Consider the following 16,516-nt stretch of genomic DNA (forward strand, 5'->3'; position numbering starts at 1 on the left):
GAAAAACTTAAAATACCTTATCTTAATTTAAGCTTCTAGTTAACTTAGTAATATAAAATGCTCGGGCATTTACAAGTCCAGGGTAAATGCACAGGATGATGCCCAATGTTCAGGCATCTAAAATTTAGGCTATCTATTTATTTACAATTTAATTACTTACCTAGGGTCTATTTAATATAAACAGTCTTACTTGTTTTGCCTTGTAACAAGCCTAATTTTTTGCCTAGGATATTGAAAGTAGGTAGTGTCTACTAAGTTAGGCCTACCAAAGATTTATTTATGAACACTGTTTTTAAGTCGATTAAATGAGAATAAGAAAGAGATATTGGGTTTTATCATGAAATCCTTAGGCTACTTTCCCTGTACAGTAGGTAGTCGCAGCTACAGTAGAACCCCTCATATCCGGCCTTGGTTTTACCGGTCCTCTGTTTATCCGGCCCCTTCCAGGAAGCCAATATCAAAATTTTTTTCTCATAGCTTACAGACGTTTAGATGCAAGCACTAGTCTTTGTGACTGCTGAAGTCATAAAATAAATTGTTCTCATTATTTATCTGTTTGTTTACACATTTATTTGCTGAGTCACTATACTCAGTTGAGCTAGTAGGCCTAACCTCTTATCAGGTGGTTGATTATTTAAAGTGGGGTTAGTACAGTACAGTACGAGTTCATTAATTTTTGTATTTCACAATATGGTTAAGAATGTTGAGTAGAAATGCATGTACCATTTAAGTCCTAATGATCTTTAAGTACAATTTATTGTCATTTTTACCTCCATTTAATAGGTTTTGTTACCTGGAATCATAATATTTGTACATTCATTACTTAATGACATTAACCTATAAATACTTTTTTTTTCGTTTTACAAACATGTTTATTTTTCTAAAAATTATGCCAGAACAGAATTAAATGATACTTTTGATTGCATATATTGATTACCTATTATTATTAGGTATGAATTGTCATTTTCATAGTAGGTTGGTTTATCCGGCCAAATCGTTATCCGGTCAGGGACTTGGTCCCGTGGTGGCCGGATATGAGGTTTTCTACTGTAGTCTGGGCGCGCGGGCGTGCTAGGGGGGGGGGGTAGAGGGGAGTGTTTATTGCTAATTTCCAAAAACATCTGGCCCACACGGCTCTCTGGGGTTGTTCAGCGAGGCTGTAGGGGTGAGCGAGCCGTTACTCTCAGCACAGCTAGTACACAAGGGTCCGCGTGCCCAGACTAACTGCGACTACTGTACTGTACCATTATTTGTTGGGGTTTTCAATAAGTTTTAGGTAAGTAAAACGCTAATTGAGGCCTAGATGTTTTTGTTCTTTTGTGGTTTTAAAACTATAATATCAATTGTCAGTAATTGCATAAAATTAACTTAAAGTTTAACCATACAACATTAGGCTATTTAACCATAAACCAGAGCTACCAGCCACAGCTAAATGGCTGCCAGTGCCTAGACCAGATCAGTGCTACCATTGTTACTTTAAAGAAAAACTCAACACCAACAAATTCTAATACAGTAGTGTTTTGACATCATTTGTTAAAATATTACCATTGGTAAAAAAACTATATCCTTGGTAAGGAATAGCACAAGTTTAGCACGTAAACTTAAAATGACCAGTAGGATGTACAAAATATTTAAACTGTACATGGCAGTTCACTTTTGACATAACTTATCGTACTAACTTTCAGAGATAGTTTTTAACAATGTGATACATATTTCAGGATGAGGAGGAGATGGAACCGCACGAGAAGAAGAAACTTAAGAAACTCAAGGCCATGGAAAGTGACGACGATGAGGATGAAGGTACAATAAATAATATTTCAACATAGCCTATTGTTGGCCATTAAATGTTAAGCTTGTTAAAAAAATTTAGCTTACATGAAACTATTTAAGAATTATTTACCATAAGTTAAATTATTCTTCATTTTTTTTAACTTTGAGAAATATCCAAACTAGTTTTTACTGCAGTCATTGGAGTCTTGTCCTGTCTTGTCATTGTATTATATTGTTGGTTGTTAACTGATCAGACTGATGTTTTTGTCAATCGACCCGATCTGTCAGTAGACCATTTTCATAACTGTCCAAGCTTTTTTGTCCTATCTGGTGACCTGGCATTCTACATTCAGCAACTTAGATGCTTGATCAATTAAAATTGATGTAGCCAAGCAAATTAAAGTGATTTAAGATAAGCCCTATCAAGAGTTTTGAATCATCAAGAGGTTTTGATTTACCCGGAGAAAAAGAAATCCAAATTGCAAAGAGTTATTTTTTGCTAAGTCTTACCCTTGTAGTTCACTTTTGCTTTAAGCTTTAGAGTTAGGCTACCTATTTAAATTTACAAATATCACTGTGTTGCTGTCTTGGTAGGCTTTAAAAATAAGTTTGAATCAACGTTTGACAACTTTGAAAAGACAATTTAATCATTAAGTCTGGTTATAAAATACACTTGAATAGAAAGATATCTTGTTCAACTTTTTAGATGACGATGAAAAGCTGCGGGAAGAATTGAAAGATCTTATTGATGACAATCCAATAGAGGAAGACGAAAGTGGAGAAGATTCAGATGCATCGGGGGGATCTAAAAAACGGAAAAAAAGTGATGACGAAGATTTTGATGATCGGCTAGAGGATGAAGATTATGACCTTTTAGAAGAGAACTTGGGGAGAAAAATTGAGCGCAAAGTAAGTACAGTTCCTATTACTTTTGTAAGATTTTATTCAAATTTATTTTTTAATCTGTTGATTACCTACTACAGGTTTTGTAGAACTGTCTTGTATTTTTAGATTTGTGTAGGCCTATCCATGACCAAGTAAATATTTAGCCTAGATATTTGTTCACCCCCTTCCCCCCCTTAAAGTGTCACTAATTTATGTCACCTGTTTATTCTTGAAATATTACACTACAAACAATTCTTATGAGTTTTAATAATCTCTATAAATTGACTGATGGCCTAAGAAAAGAATATGTTACAAAGCTTGGGTGTGACATTTTTGAATTTCCACAAATTTAATGTAGGCTATTGTTGAATAGAGCAAGCGAAGCTCTTGATTACTTTGGCTCTTAGGTATTTCGGTTCATACATAAACTTCTCAATTTTCCATGTTAATAAGGCCTGTAGATGTGAGCACCAACTATATGCAATAAAATATGTTTCAAGGAATCTGCCCCAGATTCCCACAATTTTAACGTTGTCCTTGGGGCCTATGGAAACAGTATTCGACACATAGGCTTAAACTAGACATTAGATTAGCTGTTGACTTCAAAATATGGCACCAGGATATAACTGCTGTAATCAATTATTGTACATGTCAATCATCGTTAAGATTGTTGTTAACTATTTGTATGCCTGATTTAGTTATTTCTTGTTTTCAGTTTTAACTTGATTGATTATTTATCACTTACTAAAACAGTTAACTGTTGTGTGTATTTGTAGCTTGCTGCACACTTTTTCATCATAAACATAATTTGATGATTTTACAGAAAAGATTCAAAAGACTGAAAAGAATCGAAGATGACGACTCGGGCAATGAAGAACAAGAAGGAGACGAGGGCGAAGACAGAGAAGCAATTGCCAACCAACTGTTTGAAGGCGGCTCAGACCATGTGAGTGAAAGTTGACATTTTGATCTTCTACAAGTTTTTATTTTACCTCTAACTAAAAAGTGTGCTGTGTTATTTTTTCATCTAAATGTACATTTTTTTGAATATTGATGTTTGTTTAAGTTGCTAAAAAGTTGATTATTAGTTTCCAAACATCATTTCTCATCATTTTTGTTTTGTAATGGTTAAGGCTCGTTCAAACTGCCGTGGTATGCGTTACGAGTAAAGAACAACGCTATTAAATGGGAGTGCCTACACGGTATACCGGCACCGGCGTACAATTTACCCTCGTACCGCCAAAAAGCTGCATGCTCTATTTTTGCTGCGCGGTATTTCAGGGATGCGCATATTCTCAGTGCTGTACGTAAATTCTTACAACATATTTTTAATAGTTACGCCCAGTACCATGTACACTGTACCACACCAGTGTGGGCACCCTACCATACAGCTACTGGTGTATCTGTCAAAGTAGTATAAATAAATACCCATACCGCGGACTGCGTACTGCGGCAGTTTGGGCAGGCCTTTATATTAGTAAGCAGTCCCCTTATAAAAATAAGTATTTATATTGCACATCTACACGCAGCTTTAAAACTTGTATTTTCAAGATTCTTTTTTATTTTACACGAGGTGATAGCCCGTCCTACGCACGGGAGTAGTCAGTTAAAACTGTGTAGGCCTATAAAATTCAGAACAGCTATAGTTTACACGTATAAAGACAAATTTTATTGCAGCCTTGAGTAGAAAGAGTAATTATCAATTGAGAAGTGTATAGGTCTAGTCAATGATATCACCTTCCATCGCATACCTGCCTCTTCCATAATCAATATCACCACAATACAATTACTCATACACAATTTCCAGTAGGTCTGAATTGAAACTCCCTAAAATAAAACGAAAACATCCAATAAAATTTACAGTACACATAATTATAACGTTGGTGTCCTGACATCATTAAACTAATCGTCCACACACATCCTTATGTAAATTTCACTGCATCAATTGCTAAATAAATAAGTGTAAACAAAGAAAAGTAAACACAACAACATATTAGTTTGTTTTGTAAACAGCTGAGTCAAAAATAAAATACTATTCATTTGAACAAAAGAACTGGTCACATGTTGAAGGAATTTAAAAAGTAAAGACGCTAGTAAAGCTAGTGACGTAATTTAATTGTCTATTGATAATCAAACCACCGCAAACCACCCTCATTGAATCAATGTACATCGTAATTCCCCATATTCATTTATTTAAACTATACAATATTCAGCGCCTACAAACGTAACCACAACTAAACACACGCCAAACAACTTTTTATATTTCATAAAAGGATGGTTAGTCTAATTGCAGTATCCTAGGTCAATGATGACGTTGTGTTCAATCTATGTCATTCATCTGTAGGCCTATATCTTTGGATAAAACCCGTCTGAGGTTGTGGTGGTAATTTAAAATCGTATTCCTGAGGATTCTTGATCTCCATCTTTATGACATCAATATTTCCGGCCTAATCCAAACGGATTCAAAAACATTGATTGTAAACAAAAAGCTGCAAAGATGAATTAAAACATGTAAAAATTGTGATTTTCCTACCCTTTCCATAAAAGTTGAGGAGTAAAATAATTTGCATATTACTTTTTTTTTAACTCGTGTAAAGAGCCTCGACCTTGTACACATGGATGGTGTTACTTATCTTGGTGGTCTAAATCTTACTTATTTCCTATATTCAATGACAAAATCAGAGTAAATAACTTCATAGTTCTATAGGGCATTTTTATAATTAACCAGCTGTTAGTTAAAACAAATTATATTGCACTAAAAAACCGAAAATTACAAAGATTACTTTAAAAAATAATTTGAACATCCTAGTATTTTACTATGTATATTTAAATAATCCGTCATCCTCTTATCGAAGGATTGAACGTATCAATGATTGGCATTACACATAGTATAAATAAGTCAACCCTTAGAATATCTTTTAATTTGATCCAAATGCTGAATTTGTGTTACAAACGCTGAATGTTTACAGCTGTTAAGCAAATTATATTAGGCTATACCAAAAGCTAGTTTAGAATCTTAGCGTCGGCTGCTAGACTTTTCAAAAATTAAAAGTTAATTTCTAAATAACTGGGACCCTAAACTAAAATTATGGCTTCGACATTCCCTAGTTCTCAAAATTATCTTTCTTTCAACACAAAAATCATGAAAATCCGTTGAGTGGTTGATTCAGAATCGAGAAATAAAAAAAACCCTGTTTCGTTTTAATATTATAGATTACATTGAAATTAGATTTGGTCAACTACTCATTTAAAAGCCTACATTCAACAATTTTTTTTACACAGTATGTTCAAATTGTGATACTACTACCATTGAAAATTATATGTCTGACCAGTGAATTTGTTACTCATTTGAAACATTGTTGTACATAGTAGCTTATGTGTTTTGTCTGATTTTGCTATCATCAAGGGTTCTGCAATCACAGTAGTTAGTAGAGTAAAGAACTAACTCATGTTTTCAACTCACATTTTTTGTATATGCTTACATTGTTGTAGACCTCACTTCTTGTTTAAACATGTTGTTGAGTGAAAATTATAAATTAACGTTAGGTATATAGGAGACAAAGGGACAATCAGGATGCCTTAAAAATTGTAGACATTCAATTCAGCTTTTCCTTTTTTTGTGTGTTGCTTTTGTGAAGTGGGATGCATACAATTTTCAAGGAAAGTCTGGTTATCCAGTCCTTTGTCTCCTTAATTCTCAGGTACAGTTAGGTCTAGCCCTTTCCAATTGAACCAAATCAATGTAATTAATTAACATGTTAGTAGGCCTGCCTGCTGGTTGCCTTGTACAGTGGAACTCCAACTTTCCTTATTAATTGGGACGGTACCACATCGGATGATGAACAATTTTGATACAGTACTTTGCATTTTTACCGAATTTAGAGTAGGCCTATTACATAAAAATATACTTAAAACTCCCAAGTGAAAAATCACATTCGAGCTGAACTTTTGCTATAAGAATGTGTGGATGATAACGTGACTGTGGGAGACAATAATAATAACAATAACCCATGCTGCAGCAAACCTGCAGACTAAGCGAATTTCCATAATTTGCCTGAATTGATTTTAAATTAAATCCATTTAAATAACATTAGGTTTAACAAGTACTTAAGTTTGCTGCCACAGGAGAGGCTAATAAAGTGTGTTTTTAGTAAAATATTAGTTTAGCTTGTATAAAATAAATAAATTTACCAACTTAGATCAAAATATTTCCATAAACAAGCAAACAGCAACATTTTACAATATTCTCCTTAAGAATAACATGGGAATTTTGAATTTTCTTTATAACCAATAACCGTACAAAAACACTTTGGCATACTAAATTATTTGCTATATTAATCTCTTAAAAATGGTTTTAAGAGAAATCAGGAAATTTTGTGTTTTGAGGGTCAAAAATGTGAAAAACCAATTTTTACTCGATAAAACTACCCGTAAAACCCTCTTCCAATGGTCCGATCATGCTGTTTCGCGAACTCCGTCAAGTTTATCCTGCCTTACACTCCAGGAATTTTCTGCGATCACGACTTCTGCCTTCTTTTAAATTGATTCCTTGCTGTTTTCCGCATCTGTTAAATGTAGTTTTGGGCTTTTAAATTCTTTCTATTAACAAATAGGTGAATTGACGATTTGGATAGTTGGAGTTTGGATTAATAATTTGGAGTTCTATTGTACCATAAAAAAATGGGCCAATTACGTTTTAAATCCAAATGAGAAATTAGAAAATATATTGCAGAACCCTACCATTGCTTCTCACTTGTAGTGTTTTGATGTGTTGTGTTGTTAATGCTTTGTGTTTGTTTGCTGCCTTGCTGCGTTCTCCCCGGTACATTAGGAGATGGAGGAAAGGGTACGTTGCCTACATATCTTAAACCTTATATCCCAGTGCTTAGTTGTACAGCTGATTTTGTAAATATGTGTCAGGTAAAATGGTTTTGGAAAGAAAATGCTGCCGAATTAAAAGTGTGTCTACTCATATTATTCACTCATCTTGATTTTAAATTGAATTGCACATTGCTTGTTGTTTAACCATTTAGTTTCATCTTAGTTATCTTCAATTGAATAAATAGCTTGTATTGTCTTCATTTTTTCAGTTGAAATCATTCCCTCACAATTTACAAACAATTTAATCCGGTTACAATTCTATTTAATTTTTAATTTTATTTGATTGCCCTGAAATATGGTTTTCTATTGTTAAGATGAGCTCCAGGTCAGCTACCATTGCTTAAGTTGTAATTTTTGTTCTGTTTAAACGCTCAAACAATTGTAATCAAGTTTATTTTTAATCAGCTACCATTAAATACTTAAATATATACTTATTCAGGAAAATATTTGTAAATTAAGTATGAAAGACTTTCAGAAGCTTAAAAAGAACTGTAGAGTGAAAAAAGTATTAACAATTCTTTTGGTAGGATGATGATCATGAATCCGAGCGGATCCATCGGTCCGAAGCTGATCTCGATATGGAAGGTGAGGAAGAAGAATCAGATGCAGACGACTTCATTGTTGACGACGACGGCCGGCCCATAGCAGACAAACGCAAGAAGAGAAAGCCCATCTTCAGTGATGCGTGAGTTTAAATAGTCTCAATTAAGATCGGTTATGAACATTTTATACTTGTTCGTAATATATTTTGATTTTATAGCTAGAGTAACGCAATTGAAACATGAACATAGCTCTTAACTATTTTTTGTTAGTGTTTTAACCGAAGGGAAAAGTGGACACCGCAAATTTTGCCCTAAAATAAAAGGATAATTTCAGGGAACTGCAAAACATAACATGAAACACATATCAAAACATGCTTTAGATTTAAAAATAGAAAGAGCAGTCTACTTATTGTATGAAAAGTCAAGTTTTAGCTAAACCCATTGAATTAGTCATACTCTGGTCTAGGCATAACAATATTCACTTTACAAATGACCAATTTGTAAATCGTAGCAATCTTCTGATTCTTGAATATGAGAAAAAAAATATTAATAAAATTCTACTGAGGTCAAAATAGATTAGAGGAACGAACCATGTTTAAAAATATATTGTTCATGCCTGAATCTACAGATTTATGATTTTCTTGTGATTTCAGCGCTTTGCAAGAGGCTCAAGATATCTTTGGTGTTGATTTTGACTACGACGAGTTTGACAAATACGGTGATGAGGATTATGATGAAGAAGATGACGAAGAAGACGAGTACGTGGACGAAGATGAAGACATTGAAAGAAGGTTAGTTGGATAATTAAGCTCTCAAATTACTTCATTCCTCAGATTTATAACAAACCACGTTAAAAAAATATAATAACTAAACCCATTTTGTCAGTAAATTAGGCTACCTGATTTTTCACATTTTTGTTCTTAGCGCAACTGGAAAACTGGGAATAGTATGTGAATTTTTACAAAAGAGAAAAATGCTGTGAATTTCGGAAACAACTAAAGTAGCGGCTGTCTTTAATGTAAATTTGACCTTACAGGAGAAAACCAAAGAAGGCAGCGAAGAAAAAACCAACAAGAAAATCAATATTTGAGATATACGAGCCCAGTGAACTCAAGAGAGGTCATTTCACCGATTTGGATAATGAGGTGTGTATGATTCAGATTTGCGATAGTAGATGGTACTATATTATACAGATACAGCATCAAAAATCCATAATCTCCAATAATCTAACAAGGTCCTGAATCACTGAGAAACCTTTGTTGAACTTTTTTGTCTGTTAAGCCCTGTTCACACGGGGCGAGTTTACAAGCTACACGCCGGCTTTTTTACACGCAGCTAGTAAAATAGCTCAGTGTGAACGACGTACTCGCTCAAAAGCTGCTTGTAAAAAAGCTCTGGAAAAAGTTGACGCTGCCGCTACTTTACACGCCAACTCGCCAGCTTTTGAGCGAGTAGGCGTGTAAAGTAGCCCAGTGTGAACACAGTTGCTTGTGCTTGTGCGCTTGTTACTCAAAGATGTTGGAGGATTTGGTTCAAGCCAGCTACTGAGCGAGTGGAAAAAGCATCGTGTGAACGACTACAAGCGCACTCGCCGACTCGCCGGCGTCTTTCTACACGTCTGCGAGTTGGCGAGTTGACAAGCTCCGTGTGAACCGAACACAAGCACACTCGCCAACTCGCCGGCTTCTTACACGCTGGCGTGTAGCTTGTAAACTCGCCCCGTGTGAACGGGGCTTTACTAAATTATTGTTTTCAATTGCATTCAAGTTATCAAGCAGTTGCATTCAAGTTGATAATGATACAACAAATCGATTTGAAAATCTGTAATGACGACTGTCACTAAACTGTGAATTTCAGTGTCATGTTAAATGGGACGATGTTGATGCATTGCTCTGTGTGTTTTGTAGATACGTAACACGGATGTCCCCGAAAGGATGCAACTGAGAGAGTTCCCAGTCACTCCGACAGCCGAGGGCTCAGACGAACTGGACAAGGAGGCCGAGTGGATATACAAACAAGCTTTCTGTAAAACTACCATCTCCAGTCAGGTATGTTGACAGTGTTTACAACATATACAACAAATTCCTTTTTAAGCCCACTGTGTTAAACCATAACCGATGTTGACCGAATCATGTTAATGAAATACAAATCGGTTGAAGAATTAGCTAGGCTACGGGAATCGTCCATGTGACGTGAGTAGCTGACCAACGGAGTGTATTAGAGCAGACGACAATGCCGTATGGTTAAAATGATGTAAAAACGTCTGGCAGCAGATGTGTTTGAACCGAAATAGCTCTTGAATGTCAGTCATAGACTACACGTATAATAAAGGAATGCCACTTGGCTAGTAAGGTTTTTTTTTGTAGATTTCCTCTTCAACCTACTCTATAAACAAGTTTTACTCCAAGACACGATATCAGTGTTATGTTTGTGTTCTTTTGTTTTGTGTCTATTAGCCTCTGGTCTCTATTTTCTCAGGAAAGCTAGCTAAACTATTCCTAAAAAAATCCTAAACAAATATTAGGTTCTGAAATGGCCTTAAATCTCTTTATTTAGGATAGTTGGGGTTATGTCAACTAAGCATTCATTTGACTCCCCTGCAGTAGCAAGATATTTAGTGGTGGATGTATATTTTCTGTTTATTTTTAACTTCTCTGACTAGGAAAAAGTGTTCCATAACTCTTTAAATAACGGCTCAGTGCTTTCTGCTACGGCTACTGCTTTTCTTGGATAGAATAAGCTTCATTAAAATATTTTAGCTAACACCTACAGTAGACTCTCTCTTATCCGGATACCTTTTAACCGGACATCGGATTAACCGGACTACACTCGGCGGAAATGACATCTGTTTAACCGGACAATTTTTATCAGCACATTGGTTTAACCGGACTAGATCGGCAGGAAGTGGGCAGTACTGAAACGACTGTTCTCGTGGGAAAGATTTGAGACCAGTGATCACGTTTCTAAATACAATGCTCTCCTAAATTTAAGTCAAATATCACAGTAAACAGTCCGTTTTAAGGAGTTTTTGGGGACGTCGGTTTAACCGGGAAACCCGTTATCCGGACTGGCCTCGGTCCCGAGGAGTCCGGATAACAGGAAGTCTACTGTACTACAACCCTCATCTATGTCTTGTGTTTAGATAGTTTGACATAATTTGTTTATTTATCTCTTAACTGTTATATTCAGGACGGGCCGCCAGAGCAACGCGACAGACAGCGGCGAGGACCGCAAATGGTGGGCAAGATCAAGAAGGCGCTGGATTTCATGAGGAACCATTTCTTCGAAGTTCCGTTCATTGCTTTTTACCGCAAAGAGTACGTGCAGCCGGAACTCACCATCAACGATCTTTGGCGTGTCTACAAGTTTGATGCTAAGGTACAATAACCATAAAAGTTACGTTATATTTAGATTTACTGTAAAGAATCTTAAATTGTTCTTCTTGAACTTTAGAGATAGTAGGCCTAGAGACAAGTTAAAAAGAATCCACTCAGTCAATATTAGCCTACAGGCTAATGGCCTTCTGTTAATAAACAAGTTTTGGCAATTTTTCACAATAAATATTTCAAAATGGCAGCTATTTAAAATTTTTCTGTTTTACTCCACACAAAGTAATGACTATATTTAACAGTAAGTTTTGTTTAATATTCTAAAAATACCTTAACTTATAAATGTTGGAAAACCAAAGATTTGTAGCGGTTTTAATAATTTTTTACTGTTCTAACAGTGGTGCTTACTGAGAAGTCGCAAGATGACACTGATCAGCCTGTTTGAGAAGATGAGGGACTATCAAGCAGAACAGTTGACTAAAGATATCAACGCAGATCTACCAGAGGGCATCAGACTCATCCGTGATGAGGATATTGACAGGTTCGTTGAGAAATGTGTCGAGTTTTTTATTGTGGGTCTCCATACTGAATTTTTCTTTGAGGTTAGCTCTGACACGCTGCAATATTGTTATTTTGCCTTGTGCTTAGTTTAAACAATGGTCCCTTATCAGTGGTACAAAAAATGTACAAAAATTACAGTAAGAAACTGCAAATAAACCGTGAATTAAATTTTTACGTTGGGACAAGTTTAAGTTTGGACTCTGTATTGTAAAGTTATTTGAAAATTTGTGTATAGAGTTACACTTTTCAAATTCATGACTACATTGACCATTCTATTTAAAGGTTGCGAGCCGTCCAGACCACTGAAGAGTTAAAGGACGTCCACTCTCACTTCCTGTTACACTATGGACACGAGGTGCCGGCCATGCAGGAGGCAGTGCGAGCCAAGGAGCGTGCGGCTGAGGCGGAGGCACGACGGAGGGAGGCGGGGGGAGAGGAGGGAGACGAGGTAGAGGTGGTGGAGCCACCGCCCCCACCACCCTCGGACACCATCAAACAAGCTGTGCGCAGCGGACCTTACGCCATGTGTAGGAAAGCAAAGATAGGTAGGTCATGTTGTCTGTTTTACCCCGGAAAACATATGTTTAAGTACTTTAATCTTACTAACTTAATTTAACGAACTCGAACTAATAGATCAGAACAGATTAACCCGTCTAGTCGTACCTGGATCTCAGCTCGAACTGAAGCATCGTCTTGCTCTCGTAGGGGAGGGGGCTTATCTCCAAACCCAGGTTCCAAAGGTCACTAATTGTCCTTCTACTCTACATTGTTCAAATAATAACTTAGGCTAATTCTCTTCTTATTTACAACATCTCCTCCCAACCAAATAAAATTCCTTTTTAAAATTTATGTACACAACATTGGGGGAGATACATCTTCTTGCGTCTTCTTACATCTCCAATCTCCGAGGCGCTCTAATGGTCCTGTTAGAGCGACGGAGTGTGGCTGGGCTTCCTTGATTTGTGCCGTTGGGCGATACTATTGGTTTTGCCATAGGTGATGTGCGGGTTCCTTGATTTGGTGATTTTGGTTTCGCTGGTGACCCTTGCTGTTTGGCTGGCGATATTCGATGTTCCGCCGGGCTCTGGTAAAGTTCTCTCGGAAATTGTACCAAGATATCACTATCGCTGTCACCATCTTCCCCCTCCGAAAGATTTACCCTCAGGTGGTCAGCATTTACAAATCTACTTCGGTTGTCGACTTTGACCAAATATGTTACTGGACTTATTACTTTAGTGATAACGCCAGGCTGCCAATTGATCTTCTCGTTACGTACTGTTTTTACGTAAACCTTGTCTTGAAGTGTGAATGTTCGTTGCTTTCCACGATGAGCATTGGCACTCTTGACAATACTTTCTTGCTTGTTAAGCATTTGGTCTGCTAAATGAGGTTTCAGCAAGCTAAGTTGAGTTCTGGGCTTGAATTTAAACACAGCCTCTGAAGAGGTCAAATTGGTTATGGTGTGTGGGGTATTCCTGTATGAGAACAAAAATGAGTCTATTCGATGCTGAAGCGACCGTGATTGGTTGTATTTTGCATCATGCAGCAATTGCCTGTGAAGAGCATGTTTCACTGTCTGGACTGCTCTCTCGGCGAGTCCATTTGAGGCTGGGTGATAAGGCGGAGACAAGACATGATGGATTCCATTAGAACTTAAAAATTCATTAAATTCTTGGGATGTAAATTGGGGACCACCATCAGTTACAATAGTAGTTGGTAAGCCAAACGTTGCAAAACAATGCCTCAGTTTTTCTATGGTTTGCCTAGCTGTTGTAGTTGGCATATAAAAGACCTCAATCCATTTGGAGTGACCATCAACCAAGATTAGGAACTCCTTTCCTTCAAATGAGGCAAAGTCGAGATGTAGTCTCTGCCAGTTGTGTTTGGGCCACGCCCAGGGTTGTAGTGGAGCCAGAGGAGCAGACTTGCGAGTGCTTTGACAAACTGAACAACTCTTGACCATGTTCTCGATCTCCGAGTCCATTCCAGGCCAGAAAACAAAGCTACGGGCTAAAGATTTCATCCTAGACTCTCCCGGGTGCTCGGAGTGAAGTAAAATCAAGATTTCTTTACGATGGGTGGGTGGTATCACCACTCTGCTTCCCCACAATAGGCAACCTTTTTCCACAGACAGCTGAGAACTTTTATTGGCGTATGGCTTTACGGTTTCATCATTTACAAAATTAGGCCAACCGTTAGAAGTAAAATCCAATACTTTCGACAAAACTGGGTCAAATTTAGTTGCTGTTGCAATTTCCTTGGAAGTGATTGGTAGTCGGTATGAAGCTGAAAAGAATCAAATCTCACCTTCCTCCTCAGATGTCTCACATGGCAGCCGCGACAGTGCATCGGCATTCGAAATTTCTTCCCCTCTTTTGTAGCGAATATTGTAGTCGTAGGCCGCAAGTGTTAGAGCCCATCGTTGTATCCGTGCTGCAGCCAGAGTCGGTATCCCTTTTGTTGGACCTAAGAGAAAAGTGAGTGGCCTATGGTCAGTCACAAGGGTGAATTTTCTACCATACAAGAAGTTGTGGAATTTCTTCACTGCGAAGATGATAGCCAGTGCTTCCTTCTCAATTTGGCTATACTTAACCTCACACTTGGATAAGGCTCTTGACGCAAATGCGATTGGTCGTTCTGCCCCGTCAGGTAGGTTATGAGCAATCACACATCCAATTCCGTAGCTGGAACTGTCAGAGGTTACAATAATGTCCAATTCGGGTTGTAAGGCATTAGAACGTTGTCCTTAACGAGTAGATTCTTGCACTGTAAAAATGTAGCTTCGCATTCTTTGCACCAATTCCACGGTACATCCTTATTCAATAGCCTATATAAAGGATGGAGCAAAGTTGACAGGTTTGGCAAAAATTTGCCATAGAAATTGACTAAGCCTAGGAAAGATCGCAGCTGCGTAACATTTTCAGGCTTCGGAGCGTTTGCAATAGCCTTCGTAAGGTCATCCGATTGATGAATTCCCTTTTCATCAATTCGATACCCAAGAAATTTCAGACTTTTCTGAAAGAATTCACTCTTTGACGTGTTAATTTGAACGCCATATTGACACAAGCGTTTCAACACCGCATCTACCTTAGTACACATGTCTTGTGTATTTATACTGTAAATCAAAATATCGTCCAGGTAACATACTGTACCCTCTAACCCAAACAAAATTTTGTCCATTGTAGCTTGGAATAGCGCCCCAGCGCTCGTAATACCATATGGAAGTCGAGCATATCGATAAAGACCCTTATGAGTATTAATAGTTAGAAGTTCCTGTGAGCTTTGGCTAACTTTTAGTTGACTATAAGCAGCCGTCAGATCTAACTTAGAGAAACACTTGGATCCTGATATTTTTGCAAAAATGTCTTCAGGGTTAGGGAGAGGGTAGTGGTCGGTTCTTAACCAGGGGTTAACAGTAGATTTAAAGTCGTCACATAGGCGCACTCCTCCATTATTTTTCGGAACTACTACTATTGGAGAGCTCCAATCTGACTGAGTAACTGGGAAAATTACACCATTTTTCATTAAATTGCCTAATTCATTTTCAACTGCGTTGCGCAGAGCATACGGGACATTTCGGGCTTTACAGAAAACAGGCCTAGCCCCTTCTTTTAAAACTAAATCCACAGAAATATCTTTAATCTCTCCAATAGTGTTCTCAAAAACAGAAGCATATTTCTTCTTCAATTCATTAACTAGGCCTAAGTCAGAGGTTAGAACGGTCTTACCGTTAAGCTGATGCACATTCGTCTCTGCGCTGGCAGCAACCTGATCACTAGGTCCCATTGAACTCCAATCCAGTTTAAGCTTTTCTAGCCAATTACGTCCCAGTAGCGATGGCTGGCGCGCTCCGGCGCTCTCGATGACGACAATCGGCAGATGCTGGCTGTCTCCTGTGTTGGTGCTAATATTAGCCTGAAACTTTCCAAGAACATTTATATCCTCTCCAGTGTAGGTTTTCAACTTAATATGACACTCTTCCAGTTTAGTTTCCTTTTTATAAAAATTTTCAAAATAAATATTATCAGGCATAACCGTAACTACAGCCCCAGTATCCACAACCATCTCAATCGGGACCTTATCAATCATGACAGTTGTGACAAATCTATTTACTTTAGATTGTGACTGGTTAGCCTAGGCTATTGTATGAAGGCCTAATTCATAATCCAAGTCTGGCTGGCCAGCGGGTGATTCATCTTCCTCGCTGCCAGATTCACATATATTTACACGGCCCATAGGCCTACTGTGAAATTTATTACTAGGCTTACCATATTTGTTGTTAGGCCTAGAAGGCTTACTTGATTGACACATATTAGAAAGATGACCCTTTCTCTGACAATTGAAACATGTGAATTCAACATAAGGACAGTTTTTGGAGTCATGTGTTTTACCGCAACGGTAACATTTTTGCTGAAACACACCCTTAGGCCTAGGCTTAAATGATCCCTGCCCCTTCCGATTTATGCCCGGGGTAGGCTTAACAAAATTGATTTCACCTACATTTCTTTCAGGGTGGAGAGATCTAACATTACGATCTGCATTTTCAAT

At 37.4% G+C, this 16,516-nt stretch overlaps 1 protein-coding gene across 2 annotated transcripts in view; it reads left to right on the forward strand.

Annotated features, from left to right (window-relative positions):
• LOC128994292 (transcription elongation factor SPT6-like) overlaps window positions 1–16,516 on the forward strand; it is a 46,369-nt gene that overhangs the window by 2,068 nt on the left and 27,785 nt on the right. For both annotated transcript variants that reach the window (XM_054418730.1, XM_054418739.1), the window contains exons 3-13: window positions 1,719–1,800; window positions 2,477–2,679; window positions 3,479–3,601; window positions 7,487–7,501; window positions 8,064–8,221; window positions 8,732–8,869; window positions 9,115–9,223; window positions 9,986–10,126; window positions 11,268–11,456; window positions 11,806–11,948; window positions 12,251–12,513. In XM_054418730.1, coding sequence (XP_054274705.1) covers window positions 1,719–1,800; window positions 2,477–2,679; window positions 3,479–3,601; window positions 7,487–7,501; window positions 8,064–8,221; window positions 8,732–8,869; window positions 9,115–9,223; window positions 9,986–10,126; window positions 11,268–11,456; window positions 11,806–11,948; window positions 12,251–12,513 — 1,564 coding nt within the window. The remainder of the gene's footprint in view (window positions 1–1,718; window positions 1,801–2,476; window positions 2,680–3,478; window positions 3,602–7,486; window positions 7,502–8,063; window positions 8,222–8,731; window positions 8,870–9,114; window positions 9,224–9,985; window positions 10,127–11,267; window positions 11,457–11,805; window positions 11,949–12,250; window positions 12,514–16,516) is intronic.

The sequence above is a fragment of the Macrosteles quadrilineatus genome, unplaced genomic scaffold (assembly GCF_028750875.1).
Source record: "Macrosteles quadrilineatus isolate MER2022 unplaced genomic scaffold, UCM_ALF_1.0 Scaffold_1__1_contigs__length_201487025, whole genome shotgun sequence".
Classification (NCBI taxonomy): domain Eukaryota; kingdom Metazoa; phylum Arthropoda; class Insecta; order Hemiptera; family Cicadellidae; genus Macrosteles; species Macrosteles quadrilineatus.